This window comes from Triticum aestivum, chromosome 7A, assembly GCF_018294505.1.
Source record: "Triticum aestivum cultivar Chinese Spring chromosome 7A, IWGSC CS RefSeq v2.1, whole genome shotgun sequence".
NCBI classification, from domain to species: Eukaryota; Viridiplantae; Streptophyta; class Magnoliopsida; order Poales; family Poaceae; genus Triticum; species Triticum aestivum.
This window is the reverse complement of record NC_057812.1, coordinates 172,155,581-172,179,948: the sequence shown is the minus strand read 5'-3', so window position 1 is coordinate 172,179,948 and position 24,368 is coordinate 172,155,581. Positions and strand designations below refer to the sequence as shown.

The window sequence follows — 24,368 nt, the reverse complement described above, 5'->3', positions numbered from 1 at the left end:
CAAGCTGCAAAATAAGGATTGTTTGACCAGAAATATTTTGATGATTCAGTGAACTTTTTAAATACATTGCATCTCCCAGAAGGATCAGGCTTTAGTTAGTTGATACTTGATAATAGAAGACATGAATTCAGCAGTGCAAAGTAGACAGAACTTTTTTTTGCCCACAACTTGAATTTGCTCTGCAACTTATGAACTTGAAGTTGTTCTGCAGATTTATCACGAGCAGTGAAACAGTTTTGATTTCCAAACACAGTTACTACTACTTATCTGCGGTTGCACAGATCATAACGGCATCATGCTTGTTTATCTCAGCCTAATACAAAAAGATAAGAGCAGTTTAACATGGTCCATCACAGGAAACAGAGCAGAAGAAGTACTAGTGCAGGAGCGAATGCAAGGTTCAGAAAATCCATCACAGGAGCAAGAAGAAGAACAACACTAGTTTTAGCTTGCATGAACAAGTGGAGCAAATTGCTCAGAGGTACATCTGTGGCGATCGTACAAGGACGAACTAACATATCAGCCAACGAGTATCCTCATATACACTTTGAAAACAATTTCAACATCGGACTTAATGGACACTTGCAGACGAGAAGAAGTTGTTGTGCCCTCCAAGCGGTCCAGCGTGAAGATTGTCCCTCTTCTCCTTCTCGAGCGCCTCTTCGGCCTTCAACGCTGCTTCAAATGGATCGAAGAAGCACGGCCGCGGTTTGAACAAGTGGTCGTGTCCCTGAAGCGATGGTGCGTCAAGATCCGACGCGGCATTGTACCTCTTCTCCTTGTCAGCATCATGGGAGGCAGGGTTGTGCATGGCCCCGTCCTCTGATCTCCACCACATTGGGTAAGGGCAATCGGACTGCAGCATGTCCTCCAGCCTGCCTTGGTCCAAGGTATCCAGGTACAGAGGTTCCTGTTGGCCCATCTCCACGCCAGTGCTGGCTCCAGTGACCGGCTCAACTTCAATTGGGTCGTCTTCCATCATTCTCATTAGTTCTTCAAGGTCAAAACCATCTGCCTCCTCATCCAGCAAATTGGAAACAGGCTCCAATGGCTCAAAGACAACCTCTTCAGATGTGCTCCTTGCAATGCTTGAGCCAGCCTCAGGAACAATCATCTGTTGTTGGCTGTACTGCTTGACAGACTCCAGCACATCTGACTGAGACGAAATAGCAGGAGCTTGAGCTTGTCGCTGCATATCATGTGAGGAAGAAGCGACGTCCGAGTGGTAGGATGTTGTAGTGAACTCGCATGATGCTGAAGCACCTTCGATTGCCGCTGGTACAGCCACAGCATCCTGAACAGGGAAGTTGGTACGAGCCAGCGGGCCATACATTGCTCTGGCTGCCTCATCATACATCAAGAACGACGGTGTGGCAGGTGCCGGGACGGGGACTGCTCCTCGCATCCTCTTGTTCGGGCGCGACGGATGAGGATCGGCGGTGGCAGCCGTTGCTGGCCTCTTCTGTGCGTGCGTGCTCACAGTCACGGGCTCTCGTTGCGGTTCTTGAAGCATGTACGCGGCCGATTCTTGACGGGCCGCGTCAGGAGGATGCTGAGCCAAGTGGATCTTGCAAAACACCTTCACCCCGTCGGCGACAGTGGCCTTTGGCAGCAAGCATCGGTACTCCTCCATGACCCAGCCGGTGGACTTGCCCTTCTTCCTGAAGGACAGGTTCTTCCTCTCACCGACCTCGACCCCCGCGTGCTTGACGGCCGTGGTGGCGTTGACGGTCCAGGTGCCGCCGCCGGCGGTGCGCACGCTCTGGGTTTTGCTTCCGTTCTTGCTCTTGCGCGTGGTGAAGAAGAAGCGGTCGCCGCTGCTCGCGGCCTGCGGCACGGGCGCAATCTTGGCGGCGAGATCCTTGGGCTCGCAGCTGTAGATGTCGACGTGGTGGATGAATTTCTCGGCGCCATGCGGCTGGCCGGCGATGAGGCGTGGCAGGTAGTAAGTCACGGCGTCCACATCCGTAGGATTCAGACGGTAGTGCTGGAAGACGTCGAGCCCTTCCATCCTGCAGCTGGCCGGCGGCTGCCCTATCTGCTGCTGCTTCTAGCTAGGAAGGGTTGATGCCGATCGAGGGCAGGGCGGGCGATTGGGATCTGGGATAGAAAGGTGGTGTGGATGTGCTGATATTTATAGGCGATGGACTTGCAGGCGACGGAGGACGCGTCAAATTTCCAAATAGAGACACGGACGGTTTCCTTTTTCTGAATCCGATTCGGTCCCCAATTCCCCGCCAATTTTCTGAAACTTGCTTTAATTTTCTGATTTCTGAAATTAAAGCAGTTCTTTTCATCCCTTTTCCAGCCAAAGAAATGCCCTGCAATATTGGCGCCACATTAAATCCTGACGAAAAAAAGGACGCCAATCTCACTATTTTGACGCCAACACAGAAAATACAGGTTTTGGCTGAACACAAAAACCTCTGCTAATCCACAAACGGACATCAGGCAGAGGCAAAAAGCAAGTATCAAGCGACCTAGGGGCCGAAGGAGACGGGCATTTTGTTTCCTACATGGCTTCTCCAAACATTTGTCCTGGGAACCATGACGTCTGTGATGAATCTCAAGGACCAAAAGTATACTTACTCTTCATGATCTCCTTTCATTGCTTGTCAAATCGATTGCTTCGTTTACGATACTATGATAGAGCTTATGAATCATTTAGTTCTACTAGCCTTACGCCTGGTACATGAAGTAACTAGACATATCAAAATAGAGCTCTTTATATCAGCCACTGACCTGCTCTTTTCCATTGTGCTGGCCTCAGCCTGCAATTTAAAGTAGATAAGTATATCATGCATTCAGAAATTGTACAAAAAGAATCCTTCGTACTGGAACAAATTATAGCTCATCCTGGAGCTGGAGGTGCTTACTGTTACTGGTGTTTGTAAGCTGTTCAGAGCTGCAAGGATCATCTTGCAATTGCAAGTCATGGCTGTGAAGAAGTAAAGCCACTTTTGTGGAGCCTTTTTGTGTGTGGCTAGGCCTGTAACAGTAATGGACATTGAGTGTTGTTCAGTATTTACATATCATAGTCATTACACAATACAACTTACAGAATTCCTGGTGACTATGATAAATGTCAGAATACTCTAGTATGTTCCATGTTTGAACTTACAGAATTCCTGGTGGCCTCATCATGTCTGCAAAAATCACCACCATGAGCTAATTACAATTTTGTGCAAGATATTCCCATTTCCGGCAGGGTGAGCTATGGTAGTGGTACCGAGCATGGCGCGGACCAGGGCCGTGAATACGGCGCGGCACAGCTTGAAGAGCCGCTGGATGGCCTCCGCCGCCGCCGCGGTCTTCAAGGACGGCACGGCCACCACCTGCCTCCTCTTGGCCGGCGGCACGGCCTCCCTCGCCCCCACCTCCACTGTCCCCGCCGAGATCCACCATCCACGCCCCCATCGCAGGCAACTCCAGGACCCGGCATTGTCGGTATCCGGGATTGGGGGCGGCACCACCGCGGCAGTGCGACGGGGCGGCTCGTCCCTCACGTCGACCTCCTGCTCGAGGACGCGACCCGGGTCTGGTCCGATTCAATCCCGAGCTCGTGCTACGTCAGCCTGGTTTGGCGGCGGGGACAAGTGGCTGGCGAGGGGAAAGGAGAAGGGGCGGCGACGGGTGCAGACCGAGATCAAGGCGACATGGCCGTGGCTGGTACACAGGATGCCACCGCTCCGCTCCCCATGGTCGGCTGTCAGAGACTGAAATACTACAAGAGACCGTGATTTGTTTTTGGTAGAAAAGAGACGCCGGGGAAGGAAAAATTTGCAGCTTTTTGGATGAACAAACTTCAAACTTTTCCTTATAGCAACTTCAATGGGCCGATCCAAACGGATGACGCTTTTGTCCGTTTTTTTGTTTTCATTGTTCTTATCAGGAAGTGTGAATTGAAATTGTGAAAATTTTCCCAAGTCCCAGGTTTTCATAGGCCCTTATTACTGGTGTGCGGGTATGGGCACATGAGGGGTGTGCTATTGATATTTCTATGTGAGATATTTGTTTCTCATTATGGCAGTCATTTAAGTGTGAGTTATGTATATCTGCAACGTGTAATTGAGTGTCGGAACTTTCATTATACCTTATCAAGGCCATTTACAGGTTTACATAAGCATTTGGTTAGCAGCCTTATCGATGAATTATCCGCTGATCCTATAGAGACATTGTTTGGCAATACAATATTTGCTGTATTGATTGGGTGTTGGTGTACATATATATAAGTACAGGTAGGCCTTGACCTCAACTATACACAACTAGGAGGTGGGCCACAATATACATAATACATGCAACACATATATACTGAACACCCCCCCCCCCTCCGGCAGTCGAAGCGTCACTGGAGACACAAAGACTGGACCGAAACTCCTCGAAGACAGAAGTAGGCAATCCCTTAGTCATCACATCAGCAAACTGTTGCATCGTCGGAACGTGGAGAACCCGAACACGGCCAAGGGCAACCTGCTCTCGCACGAAGTGAATATCGAGCTCAATATGCTTCGTACGTCGATGGTGCACCGGGTTGGCGGAGAGGTAGACCACGCTGACGTTATCGCAGTAGGCAAGAGTGGCCTTGTGAACATCACAAAGCAACTCCTGGAGCAGCTGACGGATCCAAGAGCATTCGGTCACGGCGTTAGCCACGGCTCGATACTCTGCCTCGGCGCTGGAGCGGGAGACCGTGGGCTGTCGCTTCGATGACCAAGAGATCAACGAGGACCCAAGGTAGACGCAATAGCGAATGTAGAGCGCCGGGTGTCGGGGCAGCCTGCCCAGTCGGCGTCCAAGTAGGCGACGAGGTCGGTGGAGGCGGAGGCCGTCAGGGTGAGTCCCAAGGACATGGTGCCGCGTATGTAACGGAGAATACGCTTCACCAAGGTCCAATGAGAGTCACGCGGTGAGTGCATGTGGATGCACACCTGCTAAACGGCGTACTGCAGGTCTGGTCGGGTCATCGTCGGGTATTGTAAAGCACCAACAATGGAGCAATAGAACGCTGCATCGGACGCGAGAGACCCCTCCATAGCAGAGACCTTCGCCTTCGTGTCGACGGGGGTGGGCGCCGGCTTGCAGTTAAGCATACCGGCACGCTCCAGAAGCTCGTGGGCGTACTTCTGCTGATGCAGAAAAAAGCCGTCAGCTCGACGGACCACCTTGATGCCAAGGAAGTAGTGTAGAGGCCCCAAATCCTTGAGGGCGAACTCATCACGAAGACGAGCCGTCAGCCGCTGAAGGAGCTCGGGGGTGGACACCGTGAGGATGATGTCATCGACATAGAGCAGCAGATATGCAGTGTTAGCTCCCTGATGATACACAAAGAGTGAGGCATCGGAGTGAGTGGACCGAAAGCCCAAAAACTGCAGGAAGGCTGCAATACGCTGGTACCAAGCCCGTGGCGCCTGCTTCAACCCGTAAAGAGAACGGGAGAGCAAGCACACGAAGTCCGGATGCTCGACGTCGACGAAACTAGTGGGCTGCTCACAAAACACCTGCTCGGTAAGATGACCGTGCAAGAAGGCGTTGGAGACATCCAACTGATGCACATGCCAGGCTCGCGAGACCGCCAACTGAAGCACGGTGCGGATCGTGCCCGGTTTCACAAATGGAGCGAAAGTGTCGGTGAAGTCCACGCCCGCGCGCTGCCGAAATCCACGAACCACCCATCAAGCCTTGTAGCGCTCGAGAGAACCATCCGGGCGAGTCTTGTGGCGGAACACCCACTTGCTAGTGATGACGTTGGCACGAGGGGGTCGCGGAACAAGATGCCAGGTGCGGTTATGCTGTAGGGCGTCAAACTCCTCCTGCATCGCTACGAGCCAGTGGGGATCCCGAAGGGCAGCGCAAGCGGAGGTGGGGATGGGTGACGACGTCGAAGTCGAGGCGGCGCACACATACTCGTCGGAAGAGTAGCGCGTGCTCGGCCGGAACACACCAGCCTAGGCCCGAGTCATCACGCCGAGAGGCGGGGCAGCGAGGCCCATGGCGGTAGACGGGCCAGCGGCGGCCGGGCCGGCGACAGGGGGTGAGCCAGCGGCCACAGCCAAGACAGCAACCGGCGAGGGGGCAGCCGAGGCCGGCGAGACAATGGGCGAAGACGCCGGCGAGGGGGCCGCGCCCGAGGCGGCCGGGGAGGGAGCCGGCGGCGAGGCCGGCGGTGACGGCGAGGGCGTCGTGGGGCGCGAGGCGCAGCTCGTCCCACGGCGCGAGAGCCGCCAAAGCCCGGAGGCGGTCCAAGAGCCGAGCGGGGCCCTCCACCCGACGGGGTTGCAGAAGGGCCGCCGGTGGCCGGCGGCGATGGGGCGACGAGAGGTACCTGCTGCTGAAAGGGAAACACCTTCTCATGAAAGTAAACATGTCAGGAGGTGAATACACGATGTGAGACAGGGTCATAACAGCGGTAGCCTTTAGTGTTAGGTGGATAGCCGAGGAAGATGCAAGTGACGAAGTGAGGTGCTAGCTTATGAGGCACGGTGGCGGCGATGCTAGGATAGCAGAGACAGCCAAAGATGCGAAGGCCATCATAGGATGGGGCGCACCAAAGAGGAGATGGTGAGGGTCATAGTTCCAGCGTGGGCGACACGGGCGGATGTTGATGAGGAGGGTAGCGGTGGCGAGAGCGTTCGGCCAAAACCGGGGAGGCACGTTAGAGTGAAAGAGCAACATGCAGACGCAATCATTAAGAGTGCGAAGGATACGCTCGGCACGGCCGTTTTGTTGGGACGTGTAGGGACAAGTGAGGCGGAAGATAGTGTTGTGGGAGGCTAGAAGGTTACGAACAACGATGTTGTCAAACTCTTTTCCGTTGTCAGTTTGTAATTCAAGGATAGGACGACCGAACTGTGTGGTGACATAGGAATAAAAGGCGATGAGTGTGGCAAGGGCGCCGGACTTGCGACGAAGAGAAAATGTCTACATATAATGAGAGAAATCATCTAAGATCATCAAATAGTATAGGTAACCCGTGTTGCTTGCAACCGGGGATGTCCAAACATCACTATGCAATAGCTGAAATGGAAAAGTGGAAATAGTGGTAGATGCGCTAAACGGAAGACGAACGTGCTTACCAAGACGACAAGCCTCACAAGTATGGTCGTCGATCTTATTGCATGAGAATGAAAAACTCTTAAGAATTTGATGTAAAGTGTTGGGGTTCGGGTGTCCCAAATGAGCATGCCAAAGGTCGACACCTGCGGCGAGGGCAACTGGGGTGGTGGAGGCGGTGGCGGAGGAGTGCACCGGATAGAGCTCGTCAGGACTATCGCAATGGTGAAGGACCATCCGAGTACGGGCGTCCTTCACAGAAAACCCGACATCATCAAATTTAACGATAATGGGATTCTCACGAGCAAGACAACGAACATATACAAGGTTCGTAACTAAATCAGAAGAAACAAAAATATTAGACATAGTGATAGGCGTGGATGTGGAGGGAAACGAAGTACGACCAACATGGGTGATAGGTAAAGAGGAACCGTTACCAACGGTGATGCGAGTAAGAGTACGAACCGGAGTGAAGGAGGTTAGAGCGTCAGTATGAGATGTCATGTGGACGGTAGCGCCAGAGTCCATGTACCAAGCGCCGCCGGTACCAAGCGTCGTCGGTGATGGGGCCAAGTGCAGTGCAGCAAATGAAGTAGAATCCCATGGCGGTGAGACCGGAAGCGAGGCGAAGCCGCCATAGGGCTGAACCAGGGCGGGCGAAGCATGGCCGCCGGCCATCGACGTGGCCAAAAGAGCCATGGAGCCGGTACTGGCCGGCTGCGGCGGCAGAGCGTACTAGGCCGGATGGCCCGCTGGAAAAACCTGCGGCGTGGTGAAGGGAGTCATCGCGTCCGTATACATATAGCCGAAGAGAGACGCAGTAGAAGACATCTAGGCAGAAAAAGGCAGCCGCAGCTAATAAGCATGCAAGCACGTCCTAGCTAGAAAGTAGATAGGCACACATCTTGATGGATTCTAATCTGGCTGGCTAGCTTGCAAAGGATGCAGCAGCAGTGCACGAGGTAGAGTAGCGGCAGCGATTGCGCGAGGAGGATGACACGACGGCGGCAAGAACCTAAGGCGGCGGCACAAGGAGGATAGAGTGCAGCGGCGGCGCCGGTAAGGACCTGCGGCGGCGGCGGCGGCGGCTAGTGCAGCAGAAAGCGGCGGCGACCGACGGCGGCGGCGGTCGGAGAGAACCGGCGGCGGCGGCGGGTGGAGGGAGCGGCGGCGGCGGCGCGATGAAGGCGCGGCGGCGGCTAGGTTAGGGTTAGGATCGACTTACGATAGATACTATGTAGAGAGATTGTTTGGCAATACAATATTTGTTGTATTGATTGGGTGCTGGTGCACATATATATAACTATAGGTAAGCCTTGACCTCAACTATATACAATTAGGAGGTGGGCCACAATATAAGTAATACATGCAACACATATATACTCAACAAATCCAACTATCTTTTAATCTTTTTTTCATAGATTTTAGTTATCCATTACTTACACAATGATATTAAGACCAATTGCAGGGATGCATACCCACATACTGAACACAATAATAATAACTAGCTTTCTTATTCCTTTAGAACCTATCAAAACACCGAACAGATTAACAATATATATGCATCAACATGACCACAATGATGTCTCACTTTTGGAAAAACAGCTTTGGTGACATCACAACATTGCCTATCAATTTAATTCATTTTCTGGAATTTCTTATTTTTTTATAATGGTGTGAATCTTATTGGTCAGTGTTTGACGTGCGTTGCACGTGCAAGCTTACTAGTGGTAGAAAAGAGATGTCGGGAAGGAAAAGTTTACAGCCGTTTGGATGAACAAACTTCAAACTTTTTCTTATAGATGAAAAAACATATATTGTTTTCCTCTCGGGAGCTCTCGGTAGCCAGGCGACTCGAACCCTAGCCGTCGCTAGAAGAGGCCAATCTTCCGGCGCCTCCTCTCCGCTCACGGCCTCATCGGCATGAGGGGGTCGCCGGATCCTGAGCGTTCGGACCAGATAGCTTTAGGATTTAGGGACCTAGTAGCTTAAGTTTTGGATCATTTGGCATCTTGGCTTCGGCGACGGCAGCGCTGAATAAAGTACCTTCAATTCCTCCCGCGACAAGGCAATCAACTATATGTCGATGATGGATTTGGGAACTAGCTTGACCAAGCGGGGATGTCCTGGCAGTGCGGCATCATTGTCGCGGACTTTTGTGTCTTCGTGCTCCGCCATTGCAACGGTGTCTGCTCCAACGCCGACGCGGAGCTTGGGAGGTAGTCGAGGGTGGATGTAGACGGATCATGTGTTGGGTTTGTGGTTGGTAGTTGACAGGTATGGTTTCTTCCTACAGCTTCTTAATCATGCAGTGGTGCCAGATCTGGTGTTTGATGGTGTGTCCGAGGTGTTTTCCTATGTGATTCATTTAGCGGCAATGACTTCGCCCTTGGCGAGCACCTTGAAGGTCCACAAAACTACACTTCAGTGATGGAGCCGCGTTGAGCATGGGTAAGAAGGTGATCCATCAGATTTTTTTGGTGGCTGCTTTGGTGATGCCTAATACATCTCCGTCGTATCTACTTTTCCAAACACTTTTGCCCTTATTTTGGACTCTAACTTGTATGATTTGAATGGAACTAACCTGGACTGACGTTGTTTTCAGCAGAATTACCATGGTGTTATTTATGTGCAGAAACAAATGTTCTCGGAGTGACCTGAAACTTCACGGAGCAACTTTTTGGAAAATATAAAAAATACCTGCAAAAGATGAAGGCCAGGGGGCGCGCCCCCACCCTCGTGGGCCCCCTGGAGCTCCTCCGACTCCAACTCCAACTCTATATATTGTGTTTCGGGGAGAAAAAAATCAGAGAGAAGAATTCATCGTGTTTTACGATATGGAGCCGCCGCCAAGCCCTAAAACCTCTCGGGAGGGCTGATCTGGAGTCCGTTCGGGGCTCCGGAGAGGGGAATCCATCGCCATCGTCATCATCAACCATCCTTCATCACCAATTTCATGATGCTCACCGCCGTGCGTGAGTAATTCCATCGTAGGCTTGCTGGACGGTGATGGGTTGGATGGGATCTATCATGTAATCGAGTTAGTTTTGTTAGGGTTTGATCCCTAATGTCCACTATGTTCTAAGATTGATGTTGCTATGACTTTGCTATGCTTAATGCTTGTCACTAGGGCCCGAGTGCCATGATTTCAGATCTGAACCTATTATGTTTTCATCAATATATGAGAGTTCTTGATCCTATCTTGCAAGTCTATAGTCACCTATTATGTGTTATGATCTGTTAACCCCGAAGTGACAATAATCTGGATACTTACCGGTGATGACCGTAGTTTGAGGAGTTCATGTATTCACTATGTGTTAATGTTTTGTTCCGGTACTCTATTAAAAGGAGGCTTTAATATCCCTTAGTTTCCGTAAGGACCCTGCTACCACGAGAGGGTAGGACAAAAGTCATGCAAGTTCTTTTCCATAAGCATGTATGACTATATTCGGAATACATGTCTACATTACATTGATGAACTGGAGCTAGTTCTGTGTCACCCTAGGTTATGAGTGTTACATGATGAACTGCATCCGGCATAATTTTCCATCACCGATCCATTGCCTACGAGCTTTCCATATATTGTTCTTCGCTTATTTACTTTCCCGTTGCTATTGCTATCATCACTACAAAATACCAAAAACATTACTTTTACTACTGTTACCTTTTGCTACCGTTACCACTACTATCATATTACTTTGCTACTAAACACTTTGCTCCATATATTAAGTTTCCAGGTGTGGTTGAATTGACAACTCAGCTGCTAATACTTGAGAGTATTCTTTGGCTCCCCTTGTGTTGAATCAATAAATTTGGGTTGAATACTTTACCCTCGAAAACTGTTGTGATCCCCTATACTTGTGGGTTATCAAGACTATTTTCTGGCGCCGTTGCCGGGGAGCATAGCTCTATTCTTTGAGTCACTTGGGATTTATATTTGCTTATCATTATGAAGAACTTGAAAGATCCAAGAACCAAGATTTATCCCTCAACTACGAGGGGAGGTAAGGAACTGCCATCTAGCTCTGCACTTGATTCACCTTCTGTTTTAAGTAAGCTTGCGACACCTAAACCTGCTTCTGCTATTCGTTCTGATATGTCGCATGATTTTGATGATGCCACTTCTGCTATACATGATACTTATGATGAAACTACTTCTATGCTTGATACTACTGTGCCACTTGGTGAATTTCTTGATGAACAACTTGCTAGGGCTAGAGAGATTGAAAATATTGAATCTGATAATACTGATGAAATTGATGATGAAGACTTGCCTGTTATTTCTAAGGGTTATGTTTTTGATAAAGAAGCTTCTTTAGCTATTTTAGCTTGCAAAGATAGATACGAACTCAAGAGGTTATTAGCTAAATGGAATAAGCAATCTCTAAATGCTAGGATGAAACCTGACCCTGCTTTTGCTACTTTACCTATCTGTGTTACCGATAAGAATTATGAATTTCCTGTTGATCCTGATATAATTACTTTGGTTGAATCTGATCCTTTTTATGGCTATGAATCTGAAACTGTTGTGGCACATCTTACTAAATTAAATGATATAGCTACCCTGTTCACTATAGATGAGAGAACTCGCTACTTTTATATCCTTAAAATATTTCCGTTCTCATTAAAGGGTGATGCTAAGATATGGTTTAATTCTCTTGATCCTGGTTGTGTGCATAGTCCCCAGGATATGATTTATTACTTCTCTGCTAAATATTTCCCTGCTCATAAGAAACAAGCTGCTTTAAGGGATATATATAATTTTGTGCAAATTGAAGAAGAGAGTCTCCCACAAGCTTGGGGGAGGCTTCTCCAATTACTTAATGCTTTGCATGATCATCCTCTTAAGAAAAATGAAATACTCGATATCTTTTATAATGGACTAACCGATGCCTCCAGAGATTACCTGGATAGTTGTGTTGGTTCTGTTTTCAGGGAAAGAACACCGGATGAAGCTGAAATTTTATTGAATAATATGTTGACAAATTAAAATAATTGGACACCTCCGGAGCCAATTTCTGAGCCTATTCCTAAACCCACTCCGAAGAAGAGGGGTATTCTATTTCTCAGTCCTGAAGATATGCAAGAGGCAAAGAAATCTATGAAAGAAAAAGGTATTAAAGCTGAAGATGTTAAGAATTTACCTCCTATTGAAGAAATACATGGTCTTAATTTACCGCCTGTTGAAGAAACATATGATCTTAATCCTTTACCTATTGAAGAAACTCATGGTCTTGATAACCCGACACGGGTAGTAAAGGTAAATTATCTATATAGATATGATAAAGCTGAAATCCCATTTACTAAGTTTGCTAGCCCATGCTTAGATGAGTTTGATAAATTTATGGCTAAGCAAGAAGATTTTAATGCTTATTTTGGTAGACAATTGAAATACAATTCAAATATGCTTGAACACTTGGGTGATTATATGGCTAATGTCAAAGGTGAACTTAAACTTATTAGTAAACGTGCTTCTATGGTTACCACTCAAGTAGAACAAGTATTTAAAGCTCAAAATGATTTGCTCAATGAATTGAATAGTAAGAATAATGATAATGTTGTTAGAGTTATGACTAGAGGTGGCAAAATGACTTAGGAACCTTTGTATCCTGAAGGCCACCCTAAGAGAATTGAGCAAGATTCTCGGAGAAATAATATAGATGCACCTAGTCCTTATAAAAGGAAGAAAAGGAAAAATGATAGGACTTTGCATGCTTCTAGTGAACCTATTACTGAAACACCTGAGAATCAAATGATATTTCTATTTCTGATGCTGAAACTCAATCTGGAAATGAACCTGAAACTAGTAATAAGGTTAATGATAATGTTCATGATGATGCTCAACCTAGTAATGATAATGATATAGAAATTGAACCTGCCGTTGATCTTGATAACCCACAATCAAAGAATCAACGTTATGATAAGAAAGACTTTGTTGTGAGGAAACAGGGTAAAGAAAGAGAACCATGGGTTCAGAAACCCATGCCTTTTCCTCCCAAACCATCCAAGAAAAAGGATGATGAGGATTTTGAGCGCTTTGCTGAAATGATTAGACCTATCTTTTTGCATATGTGATTAACTGATATGCTCAAAATGAATCCTTATGCTAAGTATATGAAAGATATTGTTACAAATAAAAGAAAGATACCGGAAGCTGAAATTTCCACCATGCTTGCTAATTATACTTTTAAGGATGGAATACCAAAGAAACTTGGAGATCCCGGTGTACCAACTATACCATGCTCCATTAAAGGAAACTATGTTAAAACTGCTTTATGTGATCTTGGAGCCGGTGTTAGTGTTATGCCTCTCTCTTTATATCATAGACTTGATTTGAATAAGTTGACACCTAGTGAAATATCTTTGCAAATGGCTGATAAATCAACTGCTATACCTGTCGGTATTTGTGAGGATGTGCCTGTTGTAGTTGCAAACCTTACTATTTTAACGGACTTTGTTATTCTTGATATTCCCGAGGACGATAGTATGTCTATTATTCTTGGAAGACCCTTTTTGAATACTACATGGGCTGTTATTGATTGCACTAAAGGCAATGTCACTTTTCATGTTAATGGTAATGAGCATACGGTACACTTTCCGAGGAAACAACCTCAAGTTCATAGTATCAACTCTATTGGAAAAATTCCACCGATTATATTTGGAGGTTTTGAATTTCCTCTTCCTACTATCAAGAAGAAATATGATAATCTTATTATTGGGGATGTGCATATCCCCGTTGAGGTAACATAGTGTTATTCGAAATTTCTCCGGTTCCATGTTATTCGGAATGGGTTCGTTAACAAGACTTGATCAACCTTGTTAGTGGATTCCTTTTGATGATCATGAGATGGATGAAACTAGAAGGCACAACCTTCTGTACCCACCTTTACTTTCTATTATTTATATTAAATAAAATAAAAATAGTATTTTTTTGTCTGTTATCTGATTATCCGTGCAATATAAAAATACCCCGAAAATAAAAGTTCTCCAAATGCCCTTAAATTTAAATATAATTTTTTTCTGGAATGATTGAGAATATTTGGCACTAAGAACACAGCAGGGGGGTAAACCACCTGCCCACGAGGGTGGAGGGCGCGCCCTACCCCCCCTGGGCGCACCCCCTGCCTCGTGGGCCCACGGTGGCCCTCCTCTACTTATCCTTTCACCCACACACTCCTTCTTCCTCCCCCAAACACGAATAACCAGCTCAAACCCGAGTCCAAGCTCGTTTTGCTGCCATTTTCGATCTCCTTGCTCAAAGCACCTCTTACAAAACTTCTTGGGAAGATTGTTCCTTGGTATTTGACTCCTCCATTGGTCCAATTAGTTTTTGTTCTAGTGCTTTATTCATTGCAAATTTTTTGCTGCTTAGGTGACCCTATTCTTGAGCTTGCATGTCAAATTTATATGGTCAAAAGTAGTTTTGATGCATGATATAGGCCCTAGGCACTTGTAGGAGTAGTTGTGATCAATATTATTGAGTTTGGTTTACTTTTATTTTGAAGTTACTAAAAAATTTCAGAATTTTTCAGAGGAAGAAAAATGCTTAGGAAAATGTTCCAAGGTGGTTCCTCAAGGAAGCAAGGACCCAGGCTTGCAATGCGTGATGCTGATGAAGAGCCACCAAGAGACGCTCCAGTGCGTCCTTGTGAGTGGCCTTCTGAAAATTTTATGGATTGAGCAGGAATTAAGGAAGAATTCAACGCATATTTGCGTAACGCCGATCTTGTGAGCTTCGACGAAGAGAAGTGCAGCCAGTATCACAATCTCACTAGTACCTTTGTGAGGAGGTTTGAATTTTCATCTTCATGTAATTCTCCAACTGTCCTGTTTGATCTTTATGAAAATTCTTATACTATGGACTTAGAAGATTTTACCACTGCTTGCAAACTTCCACAATGGGGTAGTATAAGGGATCCTCGCAAATCTGAATTTAGAGATTTTCTTGCTAGCATAACTGTGGGGGAATCTAGAGATATAACACAAGCTACCACAGGGAGCATTCACTTTCCTGCTATACATTATTTTGCTCTCTTCATAGGTAGATGCATTAATGGTAAAGATGAGGCATGTCACATGTGTGTCCCTGACCTTAGTATTCTTAGGAGTGTTGTGTTAGGAAACCAATCTTATAATTTGGGAGCCATTGTTGCACGTAGGTTGCATCTTAATAGATTTAATGGAGATGTCTTTGAAGGAATTTATGCAACCCGCATAGCTAATTCTCTTGGTGTAGCCATACGCGAAGATGATATTGAATTACCACCTGCTTACCTAGACTTTAATGCTATGGTTCACCACTAGTTTGTCGAGAGGAATGAATCACCTCTCCAGTATTGACTAATCTTTGACAGACGTCGTGCTGTCCATATTATTGTCCCTGCTCCTGCCTTCTTTGATCATCAGGCAAAAGGAAGATATGTTATTACCAGGGAGGAGGCAGATGCGTACGAGAGGAGAGCGGAGGCCGCTCGTCGCCATGCTGCATCTCAGGAGGCGATAGCCCCTGCATCTCAGTACGACCCCAGCTACTATTATGGATATCCGCCAGGCTAGCCGTGGCCATAGACCAACTTAGGACAAAAGCCTAAGCTTGGGGGAGTACGTATTTCCCACCGACATTACATTTATGCTCACACACTCATTGCTAGATGTCGGTGCTCATACTTTTTCATTGTATCATCCATGCTAGTTTATTTTCCTTTTATGCTTTATTCTTGTGTGTTTAATAAACCTTAAGAAAAAACCAAAAAAATTAGTTGTAGCTTTTAATTAGTTTACTTTCCATGCCTGTAGTAGTAATTAAAAAGAAAACTCCAAAAGATTTCCTGTTCTTCTTTTACTTGTTGGGAGCTCTCCCGTGTAAATAGTTTTATTTCTTTTCTTTTCTTTGGGGGTCGATAGGAGAAGACCATAATTAAATTGTTGAAGTGGCGCTCTTATATGCATTATTGTTGATCTGACAAAAGAGCCCATATTGCCTTGTCTTCTCCTGTTTATTGAATGCCTGCAGATTCCAGCTTAGTCCAATGCACGTGCACTATTATTATTATTCACATCGTTCGGTCGTGCAAGTGAAAGGCAATTATGACGATATATGATGGACTGACTGAGATGAGAAAAGCTGGTATGAACTCGACCTCTTTTGTTTTTGTAAATATGATTAGTTCATCGTTCCTGATTCAGCCTATTATGAATAAACATGTTTGCAATGACAACTAGAGATCATAGTTTCTTGTGCCATGCTTGATTAGCTATGAGTTATAATGGTTTACCTTGCGTGCCAACATGCTATTAAAATGGTTGTGATGTGGTATGATAGGGTGGTATCCTCCTCTGAATGATTTAAGTGACTTGACTTGGCACATGTTCACGCATGTAGTTGAAACAAAATCAACATAGCCTTCACGATATTTATGTTCATGGTGGATTATATCCTACTCATGCTTGCATTCGGTGTTGATTAATTTTAATGCATGCTCATGACTGTTGTCGCTCTCTAGCTGGTCGCTTCCCAGTCTTTTGCTAGCCTTCACCTGTACTAAGCAGGAATACTGCTTGTGCATCCAATCCCTTAAACCCCAAAGTTATTCCACATGAGTCCACTATACCTACCTATATACGGTATCTACCTGCCGTTCCAAGTAAATTTGTATGTGCCAAACTCTAAACCTTCAAATAAATATCATGTTTTGTATGCTCGAATAGCTCATGTATCAACTAGGGTTGTCTATATCTTCCATGTTAGGCGGGTTATTCTCAAGAGGAGCGGACTCCGCTCCTCACTCACGAGATAAATGGCTGGTCACCGGGATGCCTAGTCCCATGCTTTATGCAAACTAAATCAAAATAATTGCAAACAAAAATCCCCCTGGGACTCTTGTTAGTTGGAGGTACTCGTTGTTTCGAGCAAGCCATGGATTGATGCTTGTTGGTGGAAGGGGCGTATAAACTTTACCATTCTGTTTGGGAACCGTCTATAATGTGTGTAGCATGGAAGATATCGCCATCTCTTGGTTGTTATGTTGACAATGAAAGTATACCGCTCAAAATATTATTCACTTCTATTTCAAAACCGAGCTTTGGCACCTCTACAAATCCCCGCTTCCCTCTGCGAAGGGCCTATCTATTTGCTTTTATGCCGAGTCATCATCCTCTTATTAAAAAGCACTAGTTGGAGAGCACCACTGTCATTTGCATCCATTACTGTTAGTTTATATTGAGTATGACTTGACTGGATCTCTTTTACCATGAGTTACAATGTCTAGTCAGTCCTTGGTCTTTAAAGGTGCTCTGCATTTATGTTTTGCGGTCTCATAAAGGGCTAGCGAGATACCATCTTGTTATATAATATTATGATTGTTTTGAGAAAGTGTTGTCATCCGAGATTTATTATTATTGCTTGCTAGTTGATTATACTATTGATATGAGTAAACTTGAGACCTAAGCGTTATTGCGAATGTGGTTAGTTATAATATTTGCTGAAAACTTGAATACTGGCTCTACATATTTACAACAACAAGAGCAAACAGAGTTTGTAAAAGTTTTGCTTTATCACTTTCAGTTTATCAACTGAATTGCTTGAGGACAAGCAAAGGTTTAAGCTTGGGGGAGTTGATACGTCTCCGTCGTATCTACTTTTCCAAACACTTTTGCCCTTGTTTTGGACTCTAACTTGCATGATTTGAATGGAACTAACCCAGACTGACGCTGTTTTCAGCAGAATTACCATGGTGTTATTTATGTGCAGAAACAAATGTTCTCGGAATGACCTGAAACTTCACGGAGCAACTTTTTGGAAAATAAAAAAATACCTGCAAAAGATGAAGGCTACGGGGCCCACCACCTGTCCACGCGGGTGGGGGTGCGCCTGCCCCCCCTAGGGCGCGCCCCCTACCTTGTGGGCCCCCTGGAACTCCTCCGACTCCAACTCCAACTCTATATATTGTGTTTCAGGGAGAAAAAAATAGAGAGAAGAATTCATCGCGTTTTACGATACAGAGCCGCCGCCAAGCCCTAAAACCTCTCGGGAGGGCTGATCTGGAGTCCGTTCAGGGCTTCAGAGAGGGGAATCCATCGCCATCGTCATCATCAACCATCCTCCATCACCAATTTCATGATGCTCACTGCCGTGCGTGAGTAATTCCATCGTAGGCTTGCTAGACGGTGATGGGTTGGATGGGATCTATCATGTAATCGAGTTAGTTTTGTTAGGGTTTGATCCCTAGTGTCCGCTATGTTCTGAGATTGATGTTGCTATGACTTTGCTATGCTTAATGCTTGTCACTAGGGCCCGAGTGCCATGATTTCAGATCTGAACCTATTATGTTTTCATCAATATATGAGAGTTCTTGATCCTATCTTGCAAGTCTATAGTCACCTATTATGTGTTATGATCCGTTAACCCCGAAGTGACAATAATCGGGATACTTACCGGTGATGACCGTAGTTTGAGGAGTTCATGTATTCACTATGTGTTAATGCTTTGTTCCGGTACTCTATTAAAAGGAGGCCTTAATATCCCTTAGTTTCCGTAAGCACACCGCTGCCACGGGAGGGTAGGACAAAAGATGTCATGCAAGTTCTTTTCCATAAGCACGTATGACTATATTCGGAATACATGCCTACATTACATTAATGAACTGGAGCTAGTTTTGTGTCACCCTAGGTTAGGACTGTTACATGATGAACCGCATCCGGAATAATTCTCCATCACCGATCCATTGCCTACGAGCTTTCCATATATTGTTCTTCGCTTATTTACTTTCCCGTTGCTATTTCTATCATCACTACAAAATACCAAAGACATTACATTTACTATTGTTATCTTTTGCTACCGTTACCACTACTATCATATTACTTTGCTACTAAACACTTTGCTGTAGATATTAAGTTTCCAGGTGTGGTTGAATTGACAACTCAGCTGCTAATACTTGAGAGTATTCTTTGGCTCCCCTTGTGTCGAATCAATAAATGTGGGTTGAATACTTTACCCTCGAAAACTGTTGTGATCCCTATACTTGTGGGTTATCAATGCCATATGCAGGTGACATGAGTTGGTGTCAATCCCAGGGAATTCTTCGACTTTGATTGTATTTTCTTTTTGGCTGGTGTTTGTTTGCGCAAAGTCTAATGATCGGCTGTATTTTTAATTTTGTCATGTCGAGATTTGTACAATAATCCCTATAATATAAGTGATACACGTACTATCATACAAAGAAAATTGTGCTTCACTGGATAAAGAAGTTATTTGACATAATTATGGATTGTCTTGTTCCTTCTTTCGTTTTCTTGGGCACACCGTTTACACTGCAATGCTCTTGTAGAATCCCATTGTTACATCCTAGCACAAAATGGAGTTCTATCAATTGATCTGATTATTTGAAGTTCTATCAATTGCCCAATAGTAATTCCTTTACCCATCGTTTGTTATTTTTCTCGAGAGAAGCCACTAGTGAAACCTACGGCCCCCGGGTCTCTTCTTTAATATATTTGCCTTTGCGATCTATTTTTCTTTGCTTTTATTTTTAGATCTATTAAACCAAAAATCCAAAAATAACTTGTTGTACTTTATTTTATTCGGTGTTCGATCTATCAACTTATTACAACTTTCTCATGTCTGTTTGCCAATTTCTAGCGCTGTTACCCGAAATGGATTGACAACCCCTTTAATACGTCGGGTTGCGAGTATTTGTTATTTGTGTGCAGGTGCCGTTCATGTAGTGTTGCGTGGTTCTCCTACTGGTTCGATAACCTTGGTCTCATCACTGAGGGAAATACCTACCATTGCTGTCCTGGATCATCCCTTCCTCTTTGGGGAAATACCGACGTAGTTCTAGTAGACATCACACCACTAAGGGAATCACAACATGCATATCATCAAAATATTGAACACATGTCAAATTCACATGATTACTTGCAACGTGACTTCTCCCGTGACCTCAAGAACAAAAGTAACTACTCACAAATAATATTCATGCTCAAGATTAGAGGGGTATCAAATAGCATAATGGATCTGAACATATAATCTTCCACCAAATAAACCATATAGTAATCAACTACAAGATGTAATCAACACTACTAGTCACCCACAGGTACCAACTTGAGGTTCCTGTACAAAGATTGAACGCAAGAGGTCAACTAGGGTTTGAGATGAGATGGTGTTGTTGAAGATGTTGATAGAGATTGGCCTCCCAAATATGAGAGGGTTGTTGGTGATGATGATGGCTTCGATTTCCCCCACGGGGAGGGAAGTTCCCCCAGCGGAATCACTCCGCTAGAGGGCAAAAGTGCTCCTGCCCAAGTCTGCCTCGAGACGGCGGCACTCCATCCCGAAAGTTCTCTCATTATTTTTTCTAGGTCAAAATGACTTATATACCAGAAGATAGGCACCGGAGGTGGGCTGGGCTGCCCACCACCCACCAAGACGCGCCTTGGTATCTCGTGGGCACCAGGCAACCCCCTTCGGTACTTATAAAAGATCAAACTTAATCTTCTATAAACGCACGCCACAAATAGACACGAACTCATTATCACCAGAGGATTAGACCCGCTAAACTCAATCTAACGGTTAAACTTAATCTAATAATCTATTCTTTGTGTGCACTTAGTAATTTAGGTTGACTGTGTTGGGGAACGAATTAATTTCAAAAAAAAAATTCCTACACACAGAGGATCATGGTGATGCATAGCAACGAGAGGGGAGAGTGTTGTCCACGTACCCTCGTAGACTGAAAGCGGAAGCGTTTGCACAATGCGGTTGATGTAGACGTACGTCTTCACGATCCGACCGATCAAGTACCAAACGTACGGCACCTCCAAGTTCAGCACACGTTCAGCTCGATGACGTCCCTCGAACTCCGATCCAGCCGAGCTTTGAGGGAGAGTTCTGTCAGCACGACAGCGTGGTGATGATGATGATGTTCTACCGACGCAGGGTTCGCCTAAGAACCACTACGATATTATCGAGGTGGACTATGGTGGAAGGGGGGGCACCGCACACGGCTAAGAGATCCAAGGGATCAATTGTTGTGTCTCTAGGGGGTGCCTCCCTCCCCGTATATAAAGGAGTAGAGGAGGGGGAGGGGGCCAGCCACCCTTGGCGCGCCCCATGAGGAGTCCTACTCCCACCGGGAGTAGGACTTCCCCCCTTTCCATGTTGGAGTAGGAGAGGAGCGGGAAGGAGAAAGAGGGAGAAAGGAAAGGAGGGGGGCTCCGCCCCCCTTCCTAGTCCAATTCGGACTTGGGAGGGGAGGGGCGCACGGCTGCCCCTTGGCCGCCTCTCATCTTCCACCAATTGGGCCCATGAGGCCCATTAACCTCCGGGGGGGGGGGTTCCGGTAACCCCACCTCGGTACTCAGGTATATATCCGATAACCCCCGGAACCATTCCGGTGTCCGAATATAGTCATCCAATATATAAATCTTCATGTCTCGACCATTTCGAGACTCCTCGTCATGTCCGTGATCACATCCGGGACTCTGAACTACCTTCAGTACATCAAAACAAATAAACTCATAATATAACCGTCATCGAACTTTAAGCGTGCGGACCCTACGGGTTCGAGAACTATGTAGACATGACCGAGACATGTCTCCGGTCAATAACCAATAGCGGAACCTGGATGCTCATATTGGCTCCTACATATTCTACGAAGATCTTTATCAGTCAAACCGCATAACAACATATGTTGTTCCCTTTGTCATCGGTATGTTACTTGCCCAAGATTCGATCGTCGGTATCTCAATACCTAGTTCAATCTCGTTACCGGCAAGTCTCTTTACTCGTTCCGTAGTACATCATCTCGCAACTAACTCATTAGTTACAATGCTTGCAAGGCTTATAGTGATGTGCATTACTGAGTGGGCCCAGAGATACCTCTCCGACAATCGGAGTGACAAATCCTAATCTCGAAATACGCCAACTCAACAAGTACCTTCGGAGACACCTGTAGAGCACCTTTATAGTCACTCAGTTACGTTGTGACGTTTGGTAGCACACAAAGTGTTCCTCCAGTAAACAGGAGTTGCGTAATCTCATAGTCATAGGAACATGTATAAGTCATGAAGAAAGCAATAGCAACAAACTAAACGATCATCGCGCTAAGCTAACGGATGGGTCAAGTCAATCACATCATTCTCTAATGATGTGATCCCTATAATCAAATGACAACTCATGTCTATGGTTAGGAAACATAACCACCCTTGATTCAACGAGCTAGTCAAGTAGAGGCATACTAGTGACACTATGTTTGTCTATGTATTCACACATGTATTATGTTTCCGATTAATACAATTCTAGCATGAATAGTAAACATTTATCATGAAATAAGGAAATAAATAATAACTTTATTATTGCCTCTAGAGCACATTTCCTTCAGTCTCCCACTTGCACTAGAGTCAATAATCTAGTTCACATCATCATGTGACCAACACCCAAAGGGTTTACTAGATTCATAATCTAGTTCACATCGTTATGTGATTAACACCCAAAGAGTACTAAGGTGTGATCATGTTTTGCTTGTGAGAGAAGTTTAGTCTACGGGTCTGCCACATTCAGATCTGTATGTATTTTGCAAATTTCTATGTCAACAATGCTCTGCACGGAGCTACTCTAGCTAATTGCTCCCACTTTCAAAATGTATCCAGATTGAGACTTAGAGTCATCTGGATCAGTGTCAAAATTTGCATCGACGTAACCCTTCACGACGAACCTTTTGTCACCTCCATAATCGAGAAACATATCCTTATTCCACTAAGGATAATTTTGACCGCTGTCCAGTGATCTACTCCTAGATCACTATTGTACTCCCTTGCTAAATTCAGTGTAGGGCATATAATAGATCTGGTACATAGCATGGCATACTTTATAAAAACTATGGCTGAGGCATAGGGAATGCCTTTTATTATCTTTCTATCTTCCGTCGTGGTCGGGCTTTGAGTCTTACTCAATTTCACACCTTGTAACACAGGTAAGAACTCTTTATTTGACTGTTCCATTTTGAACTACTTCAAAATCTTGTCAAGGTATGTACTCATTGAAAAAACTTATCAAGCGTCTTGATCTATCTCTATAGATCTTGATGCCCAATATGTAAGTAGCTTCACCGAGGTCTTTATTTGAAAAAACTCCTTTCAAATACTCCTTTATGCTTTCCAGAATATTCTACATTATTTCCGATCAACAATATGTCATTCACATATATTTATTAGAAATGCTCTAGTGCTCCCACTCACTTTCTTGTAAACACAGGCTTCACCCCAAGTCTGTATAAAACTATATGCTTTGATCAACTCATCAAAGTGTATATTCCAACTCTGAGATGCTTGCACCAGTCCATAGATGGATCGCTGGAACTTGCACATTTTGTTAGCACCTTTAGGATTGACAAAACCTTCTGGTCGCATCATATACAACTCTTCTTATAAAATCCATTAAGGAATGTAGTTTTGACATCCATTTGCCAGATTTCATAAAATGTGGCAATTTTCTAACATGATTCGGACAGACTTAAGCATCGCTACGAGTGAGAAAAGCTCATCGTAGTCAACACCTTGAACTTTGTCAAAACCTTTTTCAACAAGTCTAGCTTTGTAGATAGTAACACTACTATCAGCGTCTGACTTCATCTTTGAAGATCCATTTATTTTCTATGGCTTGCCGATCAACGGGCAAGTCAACCAAAGTCCACACTTTGTTCTCATACATGGATCCCATCTCAGATTTCATGGCCTCAAGCCATTTCGCGGAATCCGGGCTCATCGTCGCTTCCTCATAGTTCGTAGGTTCGTCATGGTCAATTAACATGACCTCCAAAAAAGGATTACCGTACCACTCTGGTGCGGATCTCACTCTGGTTGACCTACGAGGTTTGGTAGTAACTTGATCTGAAGTTACATGATCATCATCATTAGCTTCCTCACTAATTGGTGTAGGAGTCACAGAAACAGATTTCTGTGATGAATTACTTTCCAATAAGGGAGCAGGTACAGTTACCTCATCAAGTTCTACTTTCCTCCCACTCACTTCTTTCGAGAGAAACTCCTTCTCTAGAAAGAATCCCAATTTAGCAACAAACGTTTTGCCTTCAGATCTGTGATAGAAGGTGTACCCAACAGTTTTCTTTGGGTATCCTATGAAGACACATTTCTCCGATTTGGGTTTGAGCTTATCAGGTTGAAGTTTTTTTCACATAAGCATCGCAGCCCCAAACTTTAAGATACAACAACTTTGGTTTCTTGCCAAACCACAGTTCATAAGGTATCGTCTCAACGGATGTCGATGGTGCCCTATTTAATGTGAATGCAGCTGTCTCTAA

General features: G+C 45.2%; 1 protein-coding gene across 3 annotated transcripts; it reads right to left on the bottom strand.

The window, feature by feature from the left end:
• Positions 1 to 429: 429 nt before the first annotated feature.
• LOC123151730 (NAC domain-containing protein 20) lies at positions 430 to 3,709 on the bottom strand. 3 transcript variants are annotated; one of them, XM_044571393.1, is made up of 5 exons: positions 3,230 to 3,709; positions 3,060 to 3,146; positions 2,877 to 2,989; positions 2,743 to 2,771; positions 430 to 2,321 (listed from the first exon to the last, which is right to left on the bottom strand). In XM_044571393.1, the coding sequence occupies exon 5, from the start codon at positions 2,009 to 2,011 to the stop codon at positions 572 to 574; it is 1,440 nt and encodes a 479-aa protein (XP_044427328.1). In that variant the 5' UTR covers positions 2,012 to 2,321; positions 2,743 to 2,771; positions 2,877 to 2,989; positions 3,060 to 3,146; positions 3,230 to 3,709; the 3' UTR covers positions 430 to 571. The 3 variants fall into 3 exon arrangements, with proteins under 3 accessions (XP_044427328.1, XP_044427326.1, XP_044427327.1); XM_044571391.1 differs by having other exon boundaries at positions 3,122 to 3,146; XM_044571392.1 differs by having other exon boundaries at positions 3,060 to 3,709.
• Between the last annotated feature and the right edge of the window lie 20,659 nt (positions 3,710 to 24,368).